The sequence below is a fragment of the Ambystoma mexicanum genome, chromosome 6p (genome assembly GCF_040938575.1).
Source record: "Ambystoma mexicanum isolate Mex_15411 chromosome 6p, UKY_AmexF1_1, whole genome shotgun sequence".
Classification (NCBI taxonomy): domain Eukaryota; kingdom Metazoa; phylum Chordata; class Amphibia; order Caudata; family Ambystomatidae; genus Ambystoma; species Ambystoma mexicanum.
Genome location: NC_090935.1, coordinates 1,190,603,677 through 1,190,624,096, shown reverse-complemented (window position 1 = coordinate 1,190,624,096; position 20,420 = coordinate 1,190,603,677). Strand labels below are relative to the sequence as shown.

At 46.6% G+C, this 20,420-nt stretch overlaps 1 protein-coding gene across 1 annotated transcript in view; it reads left to right on the top strand.

Annotated features, from left to right (window-relative positions):
- The window catches only part of TRPM6 (transient receptor potential cation channel subfamily M member 6), a 1,703,532-nt gene that overhangs the window by 1,203,391 nt on the left and 479,721 nt on the right, over positions 1–20,420 (top strand). The window contains exon 26 of the mRNA XM_069625828.1: positions 14,426–15,582. Within this exon, the coding sequence (XP_069481929.1) occupies positions 14,426–15,582 (1,157 nt within the window). The remainder of the gene's footprint in view (positions 1–14,425; positions 15,583–20,420) is intronic.

Genomic DNA, 20,420 nt, shown 5'->3' with positions numbered 1-20,420 from the left:
CTGGAAACTGGAAACTGGAACTCTTTTCTTACCTAGGCGGGGCCGTGGAAGAAGATGCCTCATCACTCCAAGGCTATTTAAACCACACCCGATAGATGAAGCGTGCTTCGATTTATTCTGCATCTGCAGCAGAACACTCACCGAGTCTGCTCCGACCTTTCTTCTTCCGATCCTGGACCTGCAAGAATCCTACTTACCATTTCAGTATCCAGACATCATCAGCACCTGCAAAGAACAGAAACAACAGGTTAGCAACGCGAACTTTACACGCAGTGCTTACTTACCTGATCCATCGGCTGCAGCCGTTTCTTCACGCCGCATCTCCACCTGCAAAAACAAAAGCATTGCCATACTTACCGGCACGCTGTGAATTCCGGATTTCTTCGTTCTGCATCGCCGCCTGTGAAGACAAAGTATCATTAACAACTTACTGGCATTCCGCGGACTCCGGCCCTGCAACCCAACATCTGAAAGGCAAAAGAAAGGACATTAAGCAGGTATTTACTTACGTCCATCACGCTCGTCGCAATAAAACGCCTGCGAATACTCCGCCGTCTCTTTAACACGAACTAAGCTGCAAGGAAAGAGACAGTTAGAGCGCTTGCCATACTTACAAACTTCCAGGCGCTTCACTTCATCTTTCATCCCAAGAGCCCTGCAATACATAAGGGAAAAGCATTATACAGAGTCCGCATATAAACGTGCCACGCATGTAAAGACTATAAAGACAAAAGGTGTCCAGAAACTCATCTCGCTCGTGCAGATAACGACGGTAACCATCCTCTGAATTCAAGAGGCCTGTGTTTTGCCAGTGAAGGAACTGGCAACGGCACCCTGCACCAGACGCAGATGGAGAGCCCAGCATTCACCTATATAAGGTGAGCACGTTGACCTGGGGGCTCTACGAAAAAGCTGGGAAGAGAGAGAGAGAGAGGGACATTCAACAACCCAGACCTTTAACCCCCATATTCTTTCACCTGCAGAAACCTCACTCTTCGAGTCCGACACACAGTGCGAAGAGGTTCGACCCCAGAAGCCAATCGAGTCCTGCACATCACTTTTCGAGTCACAGACAGCTTCCTGCCAAGACCCGCGCCTCCGTGGGAATCAGGTGAGCGTTACAGGGGGAGCGTGGTTGCAAAGCTGAAATTTAAAGGAATTGTTGGAAGGGTACCACCATGAGTGAAGCCTGCAGCATAATTTGACCCAACATGGAAATCCTCACACATCCTGGACACAGGAAGGATTTACAGATTCAAAAATTAATACATTGAATTGGATTCTTATATGAGGCTTCATGATGGATTCCAGTCTCTAAGCACGGAGCCGGATTTCAAACCGACGCTGTTTGTGTAGTCTTGTTTCCAAGACAAGTGTTTTGCCCCTGAGCTATCCTCCGGGTTTTATAGTTCTTGCTTGATTCTGTGGGTGGTGGTGCATGGTCATTCTTAGTTGGTGGAGCAATGTGTCTGTTTCTTTCCAATAAGAAACAAGATTCCTCCATGCTAACTAGTAACCCTAAGTAGTCGATGCTCAACTTCTCAGATGTGCAAGAGATATTCAGCCACACAAGATCAAGCAATAACAGGCCTGTGATACTCTTCGATATCCAGCATGTGCTCTGCACTTAATGCATCATCGTGTCTCTACCCTGCACTGACAGGTGCAGATAACTCGCTGAACCCCATTCGTGATAAGGATTTGGGATTGCAATTATTACCAATGATCGAGGAATTCCCAGTGAGAGTGTGTCATAAGCATGTATTAATTAGGTCCCTGCACTTTGTAGACACCATGCATCTCTACTACCAATTAGATTGTTTAATGAGGTCCTCATATTGGCCCTGTCATTGTCAGCAATGGCCCTGACAGAGTGTGCAAAGTTAATAAAACTTGACTATCTAGAGGAAATAAAAGTCGGAACAAAGTCTCAATAGGTTGAACTTGTAGGAGGATAAATAACGGCAGAGCAGCTGGAGGGAACAGTGTAGGTAGGCCCAACCTCAGTTGCATTCCAGACGATTGTGCACACTCACAGCACAGGGTACCCCTGCATGCCCTGGGGGTGGCCTAAAACTATACTCCTTCGTTAGCTGGCCGTGCTGTGTGTGGCTGTCTGTGGTGTCCCATGGCTGTCTACACGGGACAGACATGGAGCAAAGTACTCGTGACAGTGGTTGGTGGGCAACCGCTCCCTAGCGGCCTCCGGACCCCTTTTAGATTCAGCACACATCGGGATAGCCCATTCCTCCATGCTCGAGTCACGGTGTGGGGCACATACAACCCACGAATCCAGGCTGGTTACCTGAGTATTGGCTTCTGACTACAACCTCAAATCAGATTTGGTGACCCACTGAAGTTAAGTACATTACTAGGCGGAGGAAAAAAAAATAACCAGGATGCCCTTAGTAATCACGAATGAAGAGGGAAAGCCCAGCCACGAATCCCCGTCCGGTGGCTTGTGTGGGAAATGTGGCATACAGAAGACCGACTTCCCTGTGTTGTTTAGGGGTTGGAAGCCATTCTGATCAAGCAAAATGTCTGGATTCCCCTGGTAACTTAGGGCGAGACCCAAAGTTACTTAATATGCAAAACAAAGGGGGTTCTGGGAGTCTCTCTACCGCCACAAACACAGCCCATTGACCTGTTCTTGGGTGGATGGCCCCCGGGAGAGTCTCAAGTCTTTAGCTCACTGTCCCTTTCAGAGAGAAATATCCCTGCATACCAGTCTTTGTCCTACCCATGGGCAGTCCAGCACCGAAATGCTAGGCAATTCTCCTCTGAACAAGAGTAGCAACAGCATCCCCATACATGTGTTTCAGCCTTGTTGAGCAACCTCAGTGAGGTGGAGCTGTGCCTCTCTGAGAACAGTGAGCAAGAGGTCCACGTCTGGATTCCCCTGGTAACATAGGGTGAGACCCAAAGTTACTTAATATGCAACACAAAGGGGGTTCTGGGAGTCTCTCTACCGGCATGAACACAGCCCATTGACCTGTTCTTGTGTGGATGGCCCCTGGGAGACTCTCAACAAAGACTTTAGCTCACTGTCCCTTTCAGAGAGGAGAAATATCCCTGCATATCAGTCTTTGTCCTGCCCATGGGCAGCGCAGCACCGAAATTCTAGGCAATTCTCCTCTGAACAAGAGTAGCAACAGCAACCCCATAAATGTTTTTCAGCCTTGTTGAGCGTCATCAGTGAGGTGGAGCTGTGCCTCTCTGAGAACAGTGAGCAAGGGGTCCACGTCTGGATTCCCCTGCAACTTAGGGTGAGACCCAAAGTTACTTAATATGTAAAACAAAGGGGGTTATGTGAGTCTCTCTACCAGCACAAACACAGCCCATTGACCTGTTCTTGGGTGGATGGCCCCCAGGAGAGTCTCAACAAAGACTTTAGCTCACTGTCCCTTTCAGAGAGGAGAAATATCCCTGCATTCAGTCTTTGTCCTGCCCATGGGCAGTCCAGCACTGAAATGCTAGGCAATTCTCCTCTGAACAAGAGTACCAATAGCAGCCCCATACACGTGTTTCAGCCTTGTTGGGCATCATCAGTGAGGTGGATCTGTGCCTCTCTGAGAACAGTGAGCAAGGGGTCCACGTCTGGATTCCCCTGGTAACTTAGGGTGAGACCCAAAGTTACTTAATATGCAAAACAAAGGGGGGGTCTGGGAGTCTCTCTACCATCACGAATACAGCCCATTGACCTGTTCTTGTGTGGATGGCCCTTGGGAGAGTCTCAACCAAGTCTTCAGCACACTGTCCCTTGGGCTGTGTTCATGCTGGTAGAGAGAATGCCAGACCCCCCTTTGTTTTCCCTTCTGATCAAGGATTACCGCATGGACAGTGCTACGCCGGTAGTGGCTCCCAGCGTGCTGGGACTGGGTCTTCTCAGAGTAGGGTTGCCTCCGAATGCAGCCCAAAGTGGGTGGTTAACTCCATCTATGGCTAAATATGGGCATGAACCAGATAGCAAAAAGTACCATAAGGGGAACGTTGAAAAGAAGCTTGAAGAAAAAGTTCAAGATGGTGTAAAGACTACTACGAAAACAGGGTGCAGAGACAAACAGATGGGGTGCATTCAGTTTGCCAGTAGATTCAACACGGAGGGAAGGCCAGTTTCCCGTAATAGTGGATCCCCTCATGGTACTGCTGTCCAGGTGCCCCCAGCACCTACAGGGTGCATTTTCTCAATGGTGGTGCACCCTGACTGGCCTCGGGGGACAGGCGGCTCTGAAGCAGAGATTGTTACAGCCACCTGGTAGCAGTTTTGCCATTTCCATAGGACTGAGGGAGATTGACCACCACTGCATCCTCTGCCCGGGTCCCACGAAGGGCACCAGGGATCTGTGGTGATGGCAGCTACTCACCAACCCATCTTGATGCATGAACTAAGGAGTATGCTATGTCCGCGAGTCAGAGGGCTGAAAAAAACCTGTGGTGCAATGTAGGTGAGAGCTGGCGTGCACCATCTGAAGTGTGATCATGTCGTGGCAGGCATCCTAACTCCCTGTTCTTGAGGCGGAGCATGTGTGTGTGTGTGTCACAGGACCCAAAAGATGGTGAACTATGCCTGGGCAAAGCTAAGCCAGAGGAAACTCTAGTGGAGGTCTGTACTGGTCCTGACCTGCAAATTGATTGTCTAATCTAGGTAGAGGGGCAAAAGACTAATTAAAGCATCCAGCATCTGGTTCCCTCTGAAGTTTCCCGCGGGATAGCTGCCATTTAGAAAGCCCAGTTTTATCTAGTAAAGTGAATGATTAAAGGTCTTGAGGCCGAAATGACCTCAAGCTACCTATTCTCTTAATTTAAATAAAAAGATGCATGAATCGCTTTCATGGATCCAAGCACAGAATGTGATTGTCCAGATGGCCACTTTTGGTAAGCAGAAATAGCGCAGAGGGGTGAATTGCATGCTGGGTAAAGATGAATGATGCTGATGCTTGAGCAACACCAGAAAAGGTGCTGGTGGATATAGGGCGCAGGGGTTTGGTCATGGAAGTCGGAATTTGCTAAGGAGTGTGAAACAACCTGGCAGGAGAAATTCAATGGTCTGAAGGGGTGCCCAGAGCAATGGCAGAGGTTAAGATTCTTTGGAAATCTTCCCGCCATCACCTCTCTTCTGTTGCCACTGGTATGTCAGGCCCATACCCGGCTGTCAATGACACTGACAGCCACAGGATGTAAGCCCAACAAGTAGGAGGTCCAGGAAGGAAAAAGTGGAGAAGGATTCCATATGAACAGCAGTTGAACATGGGTCAGTTGTTCCTACGTGATTGGCGAGGTCTGTTTAGAAGGGACAGGCACTGGCCTCTGTTGCTCTCAGCCATCAAAAAGGATTGAAATCCCTGAACCCAGAGTGGTGGAGGCTGGCATCCCTGTTATGGCACAGCCACCCACTACAAAGTCTCGATCTCTGCATGCCCCAGAAGTGGCCCTGGCCAGCTAGGCCAGAGCCCCAGGTGGCCCTACCACTGTTGTGGGGCAGCTCCCCACACCGAGTGATGTCCCTGCACAACCTGGGAGTGGCCTCAGCCTTCTCCAGAGGACTAAGCTCTAAGGCATCAGGGCCAGAGCCCATGGGTGGCCCTGGCCATCATGGCCAGGGTGCTGCCCCTGGCATTAGATGCCAGCTCCTGATTCAAGGAAGCCTCATCCCAATGGCTAAGCTCAAACTCATTGAGTCCATAGTCCTGGGGTCCCCTCCTGAAGGCCTTGAACACAGGCCGTTGATGTAGGGCAGCCACCCCCCTCACCTGGTTGCCGTCTCTGTACATCCCTGAGAGGCCTCAGGGCTGCAAAGCTCTCATGAATTTAGAGCTTGCATGCCCTATCCAGGAGATTACCTCAACATCTGTGGCTTGCTTCCCGAGCCCCTGGGGGCCTGCCATTCCATTGCCAGGTTGAAAGAGGGCCCTTCTCAGCCGGGCCCATTGGAATACATGGCACTGACAGATGGCTCTGCTCTGCGCCCAGCCATCTTGTAGTTAGCCATCAGAACTAAGGCTTGGTCCAGATGGCTGGGCTGCTCTGGAAGTGCCAATGAAGTCCACTTGTAAATTGTTTCCCAGTTGCATCTATAAGGAGGCCACATGCTTTTTCCCAGACTTCCCCCTCATTCCCACAGTGTTCAGAGATTGCAAGAAAGCGTAGTCACCTTCCTCCTGATCATTGTCGATAGTATATATTGGTTATGTCTGCCATGCACTTGGATCTTGCTGGCCTACTTGGGCTCCGTGTGACCCGCTTCTCCACTGCACTTCCTCCCAAGCTGGCTAAGGGCTGTTCCACATGAGATGTTCCAGCAGAGCCGTCCTGCTGGAGGCACCCTACTGAGTCAGCGAAGCCTTGGTGCACTTCTGAGATGCCTACCTTGCAGCAAGAAGGACACCCGGCCTACAGAGAGCTCAGCGGACCTGCACACGGACAACAGGGTGGCCTGCACACGTGCCTATCCACAATCCATGAGATCAATTTGGCACACTTGGTCCATTCATGGTTTGGACTGCTTCGCTCTGCTGTTGTTTCAGGCAATGTCCTTCCACCCACCAAGAGCCGTCTCAACATGAGGGTACGTCCTGGGGAGGGCCCCTTTGTCTGGGTGACTCTACTGCAGAGTAGAGCGAAGGCTAAGCAGCCCGGCAGCTCCCAAGCAGTCAGATCAGAGTGAATGGGGTCGGCTGGCTGGTGCTTATCTGACCAGTCAATCAGTGATTAAATACTATCAGCCTTATTCTAAATGAGGTGGCACCATAAATGAAGTCGTAAAAGAGAGGCGTAATGATATTCAGCCTCCATTTAACATGGTGCTTAATTTTGCAGGCTTGGCAAGATGGAGGAGGCACAGTTTGTGGAGATATGATGTCTGCCATGCTGGCCTCCTTTACCTCATGAGTGTCCTTTGTAGTACCTGCATAAACGAGTGGCTTCGTATGGAGTCATATGGAGTCCGCATAGGATTTGCACATAGTGAAGACCAGACTGATCCCAAATGAATCCATTGTAAACGCTGCCTACAAAGTGGATTTCCAGGCAGAGTGTACATTTCCATGAGGCGGAGTGTAAAAATGAAAGAGTGAAAGCGAGTTCGCCTCACTGTTAATCTCCCCTGTTAATCGCACCACCGCAAGTACCAGCAAGTACTGTCGGCTGCACGGCGGGTCCTGCTGCTTTTGCTGCCTTTGACGGACTCTCTTCGTCTGCCTGCTCCATTGGATCGGTTGTGCTTCGGCCATGCCCCTAACACTGCGTGCCTTCAAAAACAACCGGCCGCGCGCACCACCGTGCGCGCACCACCGTGCGCGCACCACCGCAAGTACCAGCAAGTACTGTCGGCTGCACGGCGGGTCCTGCTGCTTTTGCTGCCTTTGACGGACTCTCTTCGTCTGCCTGCTCCTTTGGATTCACCAACGGTTTTGCTTCGGGTACATAAACCCTTTATCATCGGATGCATCGGACTTATAATACAGACTTATAACTTGTCCATAATTCCTAATTTTGTTCATTTCCTTATCTTTAGCCATGCCCCTAACACTGCGTGCCTTCAAAAACAACCGGCCGCGCGCAACACCACAAGTACCAGCAAGTACTGTTGGCTGTCCGCTGTGCCGCGGTGTTGCGAGTTGCTGTAGCACTTTGCCTCCTCTAACCCAATTCACCACTGATTGTTCTCAACTTAGTGACCTCCCAGAAGCCTCGTAGTCCGCTGTGTGAGCTTCTCAATTGAGGTAGTGCCTTCTCGGAAGTCGCGTAGCGATTCACTCTTCACAGGGCTCTTGCTTTATACTCCCGACGCTCAACTAACTATCTGACACGTGGCCCGCTTGGATGTGTTGCTTCGAGGATAAATAAATCGTGGCATATCCACAACCCCAATAACTGAAGAGTCAAGTAAGGATCTCACTCACATCGCGTTCCTCGCAAGTGAAATCTCTGTGCACTCAGCTAACAGTGCTATGTCCAACATGTTCAGGCTAACGACTGGAATGCCCCTGCCCCCCCATGCTATGCCCTGCGCTTTTCTGTACACTTACGCCCTGGCCTTCAACTTTCCATAACGTCTGGCGGCTCATCGTCTCATGGCCCTGTGAACGCGCTCGAGGATCCTCCAGCTTTGATCCCTCCTTCAGAGGAGATCGCAAAGCCCTCTACAATCTGTCCTGAAAAATCAAATGATTCCCCTTCTGTGATCTGCATGTCCAACAAAACCATGCAAGAGTGTTATGAGACCCACCACCCTGCCTTCGATGAGCTAGCCTTTTTCACCTCGTGCCTTGCTACGCAATCTCTACTCATTCCAGCTCATGATTCAAATCCTTACCACCCCCCTCTCTATTCAGAGGTAGTGGGTAGGTCAAATCACGGAGCTTACACCGCTGCCTCTGACAAAGCTGATTCAAATGTGGCAATGGCAAGAAACAATTAAAAAAAAAATTGAAAAAAACCCAATTCCGAACCACCCCTACAATGAACCAATAGCACACTCAACACAACATCCCCCATCAGCAAATGGTGCCGCTCCCTTCTTATCAACCAGAAAGGTCACCCTGAGCGACCTCGCTGACTCAAGGCTCTCCAATTCTCCGGAAATGTTTCCAACCGACTGCCCTAACAACATTATTTCCTCTCCGGAGTCTGATTCATCATGCAACACTGAAGTCCCATCATTTGCCAAACCCACCCCACGTCCATCTTTTGGCTTCCCTTCATTTCCCAACCTTACTATAGAACTTGCCCTCACGGCTATAAACACTTCGATGTTGGCACTCACCAAACTTGTTGAACTCGTAGACTCCCGTGTAGGTTCTCAGGAACTCTTGCTAAACAACTTAATTAGCAAAATTGATTGGATGGCAATAAACTTTCCAGCATTTGTGAAAACTGAGTTAAGCACTCTAAGTATAATATCTTCCTCTGAGAGAGACATTACACCTGCCGAGGAGCTCAATAGGACTGTGACCCAAATTCCAACTCCCCAGATCCCTGACCCTCCGGAAACATCTCTGGTACTGGTGGTGGACCTATGTCCTGAGTCTGAATCATCCCCCTCTCCTCCACCAGTCCATAGTCCAACCTATGAGATCTTCAATCGCCGCTCACAAAATAAGAGAAGAAAACGTAAAAAACACAACAAGTCATCATTACTCCAAAGTCTGAACAACATTGCAGACCCGATATTGGAAAATCCGCAAAAAAAAAAAAAAAAACAAGAATCAACCTTTGACTAAAAAAAACAAACTACCGGCTTTTAAAGCTAAAAAGTTTGTAGAAAATATTTTACTACCGCCTGAACAGAAAGCGCAGCCTAGCGAGGCTGTGGCCCAAGCGATCCTTGGTCTGCCTTCCAAAGAGCCCACCTTGAATCCTGAGCTGCCCTCTGATGGTGTGATGTCTCTCGCAGGTAAGAAGCCTGTCTCCATATTTTCGTGTACTGTGCCTGCATTACCATTATGTGAAGCAGAATCCTCACACAAGGTCAATGCAAATGATGACTTAATGAATATATCAGTTTATCCAAACAACATATCTATCATGGAAACGGTACACCAAAGTCTTCATCATGACCGAGCCAGATCTCAACTTCGAGATCCAATGTTCTGCATTGTATTAGACCATGATGCAAATCCTTTCATGACCCTTGAACAAAAAAGAAGAAAATTGGTGAGGAGAGCCCCTTTTCCTAAAGACTCTCCTGTGAGAGACCAAGAGCGTATAGCCCCGAATAATGCTTCTTCCTTCCCCACCACTGAAACCACAAATGTAGACGACCCTACCAGTGCACACTTTCCTGCTGATCAGTCCGACTTAAACCCTCATCATGTGGCTGCCTCCCAAGAAGCTGAATGGCTACCCAGAGCTCTATCAAACGAAACTCTCAGGCTTACCATGATTGACAGATTATTTGAAGATCCCTTTCCAAACAGGACTACTATACTTACAATAGTTCACTCCCTACCCCAGTTAAAAGACATTAACTCAGAGGATATTGACAGTGTATCCTATCCCATACCAGCTCACCAAGATATTGGTGATGTCAAAATTCGATCTTTAATTGTAAAAAACCACATCTGGGACCAACGCCAATTACTTCTTGAAAAAGGCCTCTTCCTTGAACCTATTGCTCCGCCGGCTTCTGACCTCCAGAACTTACCGAGCCCAAAAAAAAAAACCCCTTCAATTCACCTCGAACTCATCATGTACCAACTGCAATCCAACTACTAAATCCCAACCTCCACTACAACAATCCAAATGGGGATGGGTTTCCTCTGCCAGAGCTTTAGAGAATAATAATCACTAGCAAGCTAGGGCCCCTCTTCACCAACTCACCCTCATATCTTGGAATACCCGCGGGTTTTCCCACTTACTGAACTCCAAATCTCTATTACTTAACAACTCCAATGTTATTCTGTTACAAGAGACATGGATGTCCAGCACTCCTCTTTGGCCCGATCACCAACTTGTAGCAATTAACGCCTCTAAACCAGCTAAGGGGAGACCTGCTGCAGGTCTGCTTATAGCAGTAAGAACTGACTCTCAACTAACCATATCTGCATGGAAAAGTCCAGATCCTGGCATCCAACCAGCCTTAAATATGACTGAGAATAAAAACCATCCTTTCTATCCTAAGACTGCGGTTATCAACATATATTGGAATCCAGTCTCTGCTGTTGCTCCACAATTCGCTGACAAAGTCGAGCTTATTCTTGACCAAATTCTTCTCTAACCTGACATAACTAATACAATAATCGCTGGTGATTTTAACATGAATCTCTTACAGTCCTTTGAAAAACTAAACAACACTAGACCAAGCAAATAGCTATCTCTAATGAAAATCTGAAATTTTACATTACTAAATGGCACATTCCCTATGGATGTGCCCCTGAGACCAACTTGGAAATGAGGCAATATTCAATCAACTGTAGACTATGTTTTCATTTCCAACAATTCAACGAAAACAATAAATATCTTTCAAATCCTTGAAACCTCCGCGAGCGATCACAACTTGGTAGTAACCTCTTGGAGTCCTTATCCTAAATTAAACAATGAGTACTATAATGCCTGCTTGCAATTAATAATGCAAGGACAAGACTCCGGTGGACCTCACCTCGCATAAATTACCTAACACAACTCTTGCATCAACAACAAGATCAGTCGGCCCATACCCACTACAGCGATTTAATTCATATAATTCAATCGAGCAATAAATATACCAAGCCGGCTTTTAAACATAAATACAAATGGAACCCTGATATAACTGCCCTCAAAGCAAAACTAAGATCTGACTTAAGATCATTCTCGGCTCTAAATAATACACCAGCAAAACAAAAAATAAAAAATAAATATAGAAATCAAATTAAGCAAATAATAGCGTCTACAAAGCAGAAACTATGCTAAAAGCAATTTTATCCAAAAAAGCTGGCGAAATATGGGAACTAATAAACAGATCAGATAAAACAGCTGAAAAATCCATCCTATTAAACTGCATCGACCAAAGGATATGGGTAAAACATTATGGAAACCTTCTATTCAAACTGCAAGAAGTTAACTCTGCTACAAATCAAAGTAGTTTTGGTAACAAAACACTGGCTTTTGATCTCCTGGATATAATCACTATAATCAAAAAACTAAATAATTCACGTGGCCCCGGCCCTGACATGATAACAAATGCTATTTTAAAAGAAAACCCAGAAGCATTGGCTGAGGTTTTATTCTTAATTTTTAAAAATATCATAAGCCAAAACAAATTTCCACCATCATGGCAAACAGCAATTATAATCCCCATTTTTAAATCGGGCGATAGTACTTCCCCTTCTAACTACCGCCATTAGCTCTTTTAGATGTGCCAGGGAAAATTTTAGCAAGACTGGTAGTCCGTGACTTTACAAATTGGCTCTGCGAACAGGATCTAATGGATCACTATCAATCTGGCTTTGTACCATGCATAGATACATCACTAAATTTAATCACTATTGCCACATTGAGAGCTGAAGCCATTAGTTTAAAACAACCAATCTATCTTGCCCTAGTTGACTTCAAACAAGGCTTCGACTCTATTTCTCGCTCCCTGCTATGGGAGAAACTTGATAATGCCAACTGCCCGACACATATTCTTGATTTAATTTTATTGTTCTACTCGAACACAAGTGTAAGAGTAAAACTTACCACTGACGGACTCCTGTCTGATACAATAAGAACAAATACAGGTCTAAAACAGGGATGTCCGTTCGCCTCAATCCTTTTGAACTTTTATATCAGTGATTTTTTTAAAGAAATGTTGACCGTCCGGTCATTCTCACCACGGATAGGTTCCTTAACAATTCCCTACATACTATATGCAGATGATATGGTCCTCTTTGACAAAACACCCATAGGACTTCAGAGGAAACTAGGTGTGTTATCAAAATACGCAGAAACAAACAAACTTGAAATCAATATCAAAAAAACAAAAATTTTAACTGTTCAAACATCTCCCAAAAAATCCAAAATAAAATTCAAGTGGTACATTTCTAACTGCCCACTCGAGATAATATACCAGTATAACTATCTAGGAGTTAACATCAATGCAAATATAGCCGACACTCCATACAAAGATGAAATCTCTAACAGAATGAAACTCTTGGCAATTCAAGCTAAAGCTTTACAAAGAAAGTATGGTCGGTTTTCCTTAATAGCTGCTCGTATGTTTTACTTACAGAAAGCAGTTCCTATTATAACATATGGAAGTCACACCAAGATTATGAATAAACAAATAAACTGGGACTACATTGAAGGTATATACTGGAAAACATTACTGCCAGTCCCGCAGAGTTTCCCAATAACCATACTTAGATATGAACTTGGGCTGTCTTCTTTAGCCGTGGCAGTCTCATGGGCAATGTTAGCACTTTACCGGAAAGCCCTGCTTACTCTAGATAATGCCAAAAATGTATTTCAGGCAATAAGAGACTGGATGAATTCCTCAAACGATAACTCGATCTCTCCATGGGTTGAGGAATGTAAAAAAACTCTTGATAGAGCTGACATTTCTCTCAATGACCTTGCCCTTTCCCGAATAAAACAAAAATCAAGCTTCTTAGATATGACTGGATCACCACAAGGGAAAAATGTTTTCAATACTCAGCCTTTAAAGCAGGCCCGTTTATTGTAAAAGCACTGAATGACATTCCGAAATACATTTCAACTTTCCCTGATAGATCATATGCGGATACTTTTTTGCGCTTTAGATTAGACCTAATTCCAACTAAGATCAAACTGGCCCAATACTCCAAAACTCTAATCCTAAACACCACCTGCAGATTTTGCAAAAACCCTATGAGAGAAGAATCTACCTTCCATCTAATCTCGGAATGCTCTTCTTTACTTGATCTAAGGATAAGATATTTTTTTAAGTTCTTTAAACATAAAGTACTACTCACAACGGTGCAATATCTGAATTCTCTGAACTTAGTGGGAAACCAATGCAACCATTATACCATGTAACTGCTGTGATGCCTTTCCATCGTATCATATCATGCAAAATATCACTTGTTTTCTTTCTTTGATCTATGTGACTCCAAGGTGGATAGCTTATTGTAATGAAATATATGACCTGATACATATGTCTGTGTAAAAAGAAAGAAATGTAACCTTGATGTAAAATATTGAAAAAGTTGATTTTTCAACTAAAACAATTTTGAATAAAAATAATAAAAACAAAAAAAATAATAATTATCTCCCCTTGCCCACACTGGCTCATACGCATTCACAATTGCGTGCAGAGAACCCCATAGCCTGTAGGTACTAACGGTATGCAACTTACGTTGTTTTAAAAATAAGGCCATATGAGTTTTTAAATTGAAACTGTTGAAGATATGACCAATGATAGATTTGATTACATGGACCTTAAAGAGGTAATTGCGCTTGTACAAACAGCATGGAATGGCGAAAGGGCACAGCGTGTGCAAAGTAGAGAGCACATCAGGTGGTAGGGCAGTAGAGTTGTGTGCACCATCCTTTGCTGTTTCCATTGATATTAGTCAAAGGTTTTGGACATAGTAAATCATCTTTAGGAGACTTTACATAGGCTTTAAGTGGGCTCCCAAAATGGGGAAGATTTCCAACTCCTGGCCCAAAGTAGCAATCGTTCTTTGACCAAAAGGTTAGTGTGGCTTATTCATGCACACATGGAAATAACCAATGCAAATCCTATAGACACAGAGAAAAAAGACGGCAAATCGTGTGAAAAATGCACAACTTTTTATTAACAATACTATCAATAGATTTACAAGATACACTTAAGTTAGATTAAATAGGTGTTATATGAGTGTGTTTTTCTATCTTTCCTGACAAATAATAGTGAAGTACTGGTGCGAACTGCTACCTAGATGAACTCCTCAAAAGTGAGTACACTATTAAAGATGCCTTATCTTATGTACATTTTCTTTCTTCCTAGAGTGGAAGAGATGTTTCAGCAGCTGAAAGAAGTGAACGAGAAGGTCTTTTATATTAAGGATGCCTTGATTTCCCTGGACAGCCAGCTTGGACACTTACAAGACCTTTCTGCTTTAACTGTGGACACACTGAAAGTTATCTCTGCTGTGGACACGCTGCAGGTGGAGGAAGCCAGGCTGGTAGATACCAGTCGCCACACCTGCAAAAAGCTTCCGCACAGCTGGAGCAATGCTGCCTACTCCAAAACCTTAGATAGTTTGGACGGCATCGATGACAAACAGTACAACTACTACAGCATGCCACCCTCCCTTCTTAGAACCCTGGCGAGGAGCCAGTGGCCGTCGGAGTGCCATAGCCCCATTCAAGAAGTGAGCAAACGTGTTGCCGATGTCCAGATAGAGCACGAAATAGAAACAGACACTGCAACATCTGGAGTATCTTCAGAGAGCAAATCACCTCAATTTGGAAATGTCCTTCTTGTCCCACCATGCCAGGATGGTGCACCCATCTTTGATGATGATGTTTTCCTCCCTGCCCCCACAAATACTCTCTTTGAAAAGGAAGAAAGCCTGTCCGTAGCAACGAGGCAAGCAAGTACTTGCACCATTCCTCTTGAACTGAGTTTGCAGAGCCTTTCGGAGAAACACGATTGGGGGAAACAAGAATGCCACTGGCACCAGGCTATTAATTCACCAATCCTACTCAGCCACCATGGGAACACTACTAGGCACTGTCCCAAGGAAGAAGATTGCAACACACACAACACACACATACAGTCATCTCTTCAGTTGGCCATGCCAAGTGAGGACCCGGCTGGTGGCTATGTGAACTGGGCATTCTCAGAAGGGGATGAAACCGGAGTGTTCTCGCGAAAGAGTACATCAACAACAGAGGTACATGAGGCAAACAGAACTTCTCGCTTCACCAGCAATGACAGTATTCCCCGGAGAGTCAAGATAAAGGAGTCTAAATCCTGTTCACTCAGCTATGAGAAAGCAGAGCGCATCAGCGATAGCTCAGAGTCGGGTTCCCTAAGGCGGCACAGCACCTCCTACTGGATTAATCCCCTACATCGAGACTGGACTTTCTGCAAGACTGCTACTTTCAAGTCCCATAAGCAGCAGAAGGTTGGGAACTTCAAATCCAGCTCCACCAAAGGCAAGTACAGTTTTTCTCTCAGTGTGTGTACTCTATGCACTTGTGCACTGCAGCTTCTTCACTTAGATAGCCTTGTGGGTCTACACATTCCAGAAGTCCTAGAGCAGGGCCTCTCATGAGTAGGGGTGCTCCAATGGCATCACAAATGCGAATGCAGGATACACCAACGCACGCAGGAGGGTTTCCTGGTAGTGACATGCTATTATGTTTTGCTTCTACACTATGTAACTGCATGATTGCGTTACAACATCCTATTATTCATGGCGCAAGTCTAATATAGCAAGGGGTAGTGAAGCCATATTACTTAATTGTATATAAAACCCTGCCACATCAAGTTTTCAATGTAAAATGCTTAAGTGCTCCTAGTACAAAACTCAAACAGTTAAGGCCCACACCTTGATCTGGCTTTTATATTTGCACGTTTCAGGTACTTGTATTAAATTTAACTGGTGGTTTGGGTGCACCAAATGGATTTGAGGTAGTTTTAGACTATGCAATGTATGAAGTAGTTATGCACACTCTGATTACAAAATTACGTTGCAAGTCAACTCAAAAAGGAAGCACTCAGAAAGGAATGCTGGTTCCTACAGTGACACCATTCAAAAATGCAGTTGTTCATAACGCACTACAATACTTAAGCATCTTCTATCCAATTGTGTTTAATAGCAACATGTATCCTGGATTTTGGATAAAATTGGTTAAATCCTGCAACGTCATAGAAACTACATTTCAGAATTTGAGCTCAAATATGTGGATTCTTTTGGGGAATTTCACTCAGGCGTTTTCCTAGGTGAGTGCTGCTGTTTTCAAGGACCCTCCTGGGCCTTGATTTTGTTTGAAAAATCATTTTGTTTGAGCTCCCCAGCCCCGGCATCCACTCTTGCTCCCCTGACCTCTTTTGTGTTTCCCTCTCTCTCTTTCCCTCCCTCCCCTCGCCTTCTAGCCCTCCCACTTCCCTGATAGGCTATTCACAACATCCCTGCCTAACCTAGTCGACGGCACCACTCGGTGGTCGCCTTTCACCCAAGCGTTTTCCCAGGTGAGTGCTGCTGTTTTCAGGGACCCTCCTGGGCCTTGATTTTGTTTGAAAAATCATTTTGTTTGAGCCCCGGCATCCACTCTTGCTCCCCTGCCCTCTTACATGTTTCCCTCTCTCTCTTTCCCTCCCTCATCCCGCCTCCCAGCCCGCCCTCCTCCCCTGATAGGCTATTCAAAACATCCCTGCCTAACCTAGCCGGCGGCACCATTCGTTGGTCGGCTTTCTCCCAGGTGTTTTCCCAGGTGAGTGCTGTTGTTTTCAAGGACCCTCCTAGGCCTTGATTTTGTTTGGAAAATCATTTTGTTTGAGCCTCCCAACACCGGCATCCACTCTTGCTCCCCTGCGGCACCACTCGATGGTTGCCTTTCTCCCAGACGTTTTCCCAGGTGAGTGCTGCTGTTTTCAAGGACCCTCCTGGGCCTTGATTTTGTTTGAAAAATCATTTTGTTTGAGCCCCCCAGCCCTGGCATCCACTCTTGCTCCCCTGCCCTCTTCCGTGTTTCCTTCTCTCTTTTTCCCTCCCTCCTCCCGCCTCCCGCCTCCCACCCCGCCCCCTCCCCTGATAGGCTATTCACAACATCCCTGCCTAACCTAGTCAGCGGCACCACTCGGTGGTCACCTTTCACCCAGGTATTTTCCCAGGTGAATGTTCCTGTTTTGAAAAATCAAATTGTTTGAACTCCAAGCCCTGGCATCCACTCTTGCTGCCCTGCCCTCTTCCGTTTTTCCCTCTCTCTCTTTTCCTCCCTCCTCCCACCCCCATTCCCTGACAGGCTATTCACAACATCCCTGCCTAACCTAGTTGGCAGCACCACTCGGTGGTCACCTTTCACCCAGGAGTTTTTCCCGATGACTGCTGCTGTTTTCAAGAACCCTCCTGGGCTTTGATGTTGTTTGAAAAATTCTTTTGTTTGAGCCCCATAGCTCCAGCATCCACTCTTGCTTCCCTGCCCTCTTCCATGTTTCTCTCTCTCTTTCTCTCCCGCCTTCCACCTCCCAGCCCACCCCCATGCCCTGATAGGTCAATTTGCTGGTCTTAACTGACCCTCCCAGGGCAGCCCTCTGCTCGTGCAGCTCCTGCCGTTAAGGGCCCCAAGGCAAAGGGCAGCTCCCACAGAGGCGGCTCCAGGTTGTGTCTGCAGGTGTCAGCAGGGGAAGCCAGTGGCCAGCCATCAACCCGCAGCTACTGGCAAGGTAGGTGCGGCCAGGGTGGGGAGTAAAGCAATCACTGTACTCTGAAGCGCGGCCACTCTACCTACCCTCTAAACCTGTCAGCGCCACAACTTGCCTCTCCTCTATCTCTATCAACCTTCCTCTCCTCTATCTCTACCTGTGGTGTTCCCCAGGGGTCTAACCTCTCAACCTTGCTGTTCAACCAATATCTGGCCCTTCTTGCCCACCGCATTGTCGCTCTCTGCCCCAACTTTCAGTGCTATGCGGACAACACTTATCTCATTTTCAGGCTCCCTTCCGCCACCTCTTCTCCTTCTCTCATCTCCGACTGTCTTTCTGCTATCCAGCAGTGGTGTGCCGCCAATGATCTCTGCCTTAATGCCAATAACATTGTGATTCTCCTCATCGGCACACCTGCTCCCTCCTTTCCTATCACTCTCTGCCCGGCCTCTCTTGGCCCTCTTCCTTCTCCCACCTGTGTGGCTAAAAACCTCAGGGTCATCTTCGACTCCACACTCTCCTTCTCTCCTCACATCTCTGACGGCTCTAAGAAGTCACACTACCAGCTGCACATCCTCAGAGGTATTCTTCCTTTCCTCTTCTTCCCCCAGAAGCTCACTGTCTCCAGAGCTCTGGTTCTCTCTAGGCTGGACTACTGCAACAGCCTCTTTCTAAATCTGCTGGCTTCTACTCTCCACTCTCTGTAACTCATCAAGAACTGGACTGCGAGACTTGTCCTTGGCCTCAAGCCCAGGGATCGTCGTATCTCTTCAGGACTGAAATCTCTTCACTGGCTCCTAATGGCTGTGAGGGTTACTTTCAAAACCATCTGCATTGTCCACAAGGCCTTCTGGGGCCTGTCGGCCTCAATACCTTCAACTCTCTCTTGCTAAATATCTTCCTTCTCAAGCTCTTCGATCTTCTGCCTCCAACTCCCTCAGGGTCAGTCGCTTCTCCAAGCAACGAGTTTGTGGTAGATCTCTTTCTTCGGCTGGGGCCTCCCTCTAGAACAGATTTCCTGCCTCCCTAAAACTTGAAGAGAACCCTCTCTGGTTCTGGAAGCACCTCAAGACCTTTCTTTTTTGCTTCTGCTTTCTCTCCTCCTCTCCCCTGCTGAACTCCTGACTGAAACTGCACTGGTCACCTGGCTACCCTCTGATCTTGGGCCCAGGTCCCCTCCCCCGACAGCTGCACACCTGCACAGCCTCCTGGGCAACCCTTGCACTTGGGTGCTGTTTATGTATCCCTACAGTCCCCACCAGCTTTTGACACTTGATGTCTGCACTTACCCCTGCACTTGTCATTAGCTGGACACACTTTTTACCTATTATTTTATTTTATTTATTTATTGCTCTTGATCCTATGTACTGCACTGCCCCTCCATCTGCCCCTGCACTTTCCCTTTATCTGCCCCTGCACTTTCCCTTTCCCCCTTCCCCTGCACTTGCACAATCTCAATGTCACCTGGCCTAGTAAGATCGTTGTCTCTGTCTTCCCTCTGTTCTCCCTCCCTTGCATCGTCGCGCCTTGAAACACTTGTGTATAGGTGCGTTATAAATGCTGTATCAAATCATATCATATCATAACTTTGAAGTAATGTTGGTAATCCCTTGATTCACATCTAGAGGGTGCCCACCGTGATATTACTGTGACTTGCTCACCTGTGCCGCACATTTAGAAATTGTTCTTGTTGGAATTGATTCACATCTAAAAGTGCCGACTTAGATGTTACTGTGTTTACTTGCCTGCGCTGCACACTTAAAATTGCTCTTCCTGCATTGACTCACATCTAGAAGGTGCACACTGAGATATTACTGTGTTTACTTGCCGGTGCCGCACACTTAGAATTGCTCTTGTTGCTTGACTTACATCTAGAAAGTGCCCACTGAGATAATACTGTGATTTACTTGCCTGTGCCGCACACTTAGAATTGCTCTTCCTACATTGACTCACATCTAGAAGGTGCATACTGAAATATCACTGTGTTTAGTTGCCTGCACCACACACTTAGAATTGCTCTTCCTACATTGACTCACATCATATCAACAGGGATGACACCCAACTCATTTTCAGGCTTCCTTAAGCCACCTCCCCTCCTTCCCTCATCTCTGACTCTCTCATCGCCATTCAGAATTGGTGTGCTGCCAACGATCTCTGTTTAAATGTCAACAAGACTGAGATTCTCCTCATTGGTACACCCTCTCCATCTTTTCCCCTCACTCTCTGGCCAGCCTCCCTTGACCCTCCTCCTGCCCCTACCTGCAAAGCTAAGAACATCGGGGTCATCTTTGACTCCACACTTTCCTTCTCCCCACACATCTCTGATGTCTCAAAAAAATCAAACTTCATATTGAACCTCCTTAGAGGTACTCTTCCTTTCCTCACTTTCCCTCAGAAGCTCACTGTCTCTCAAGGTCTGATTCTCTCTAAATTGGACTACTGTAACAGCCTCTTTCTAAATCTACCTGCCTCTACTCAGTCTCCGCCCTTTACAACTAATCCAGAACAGGACTGCGAGACTTGTCCTTGGCCTCAAGCCCTGGGATCGTATCTCTCCAGCCCTGAAATCCCTTCATTGGCTCCCAGTGGATGCAAGGATTAAATTTAAAACCCTTTGCATTGTCCA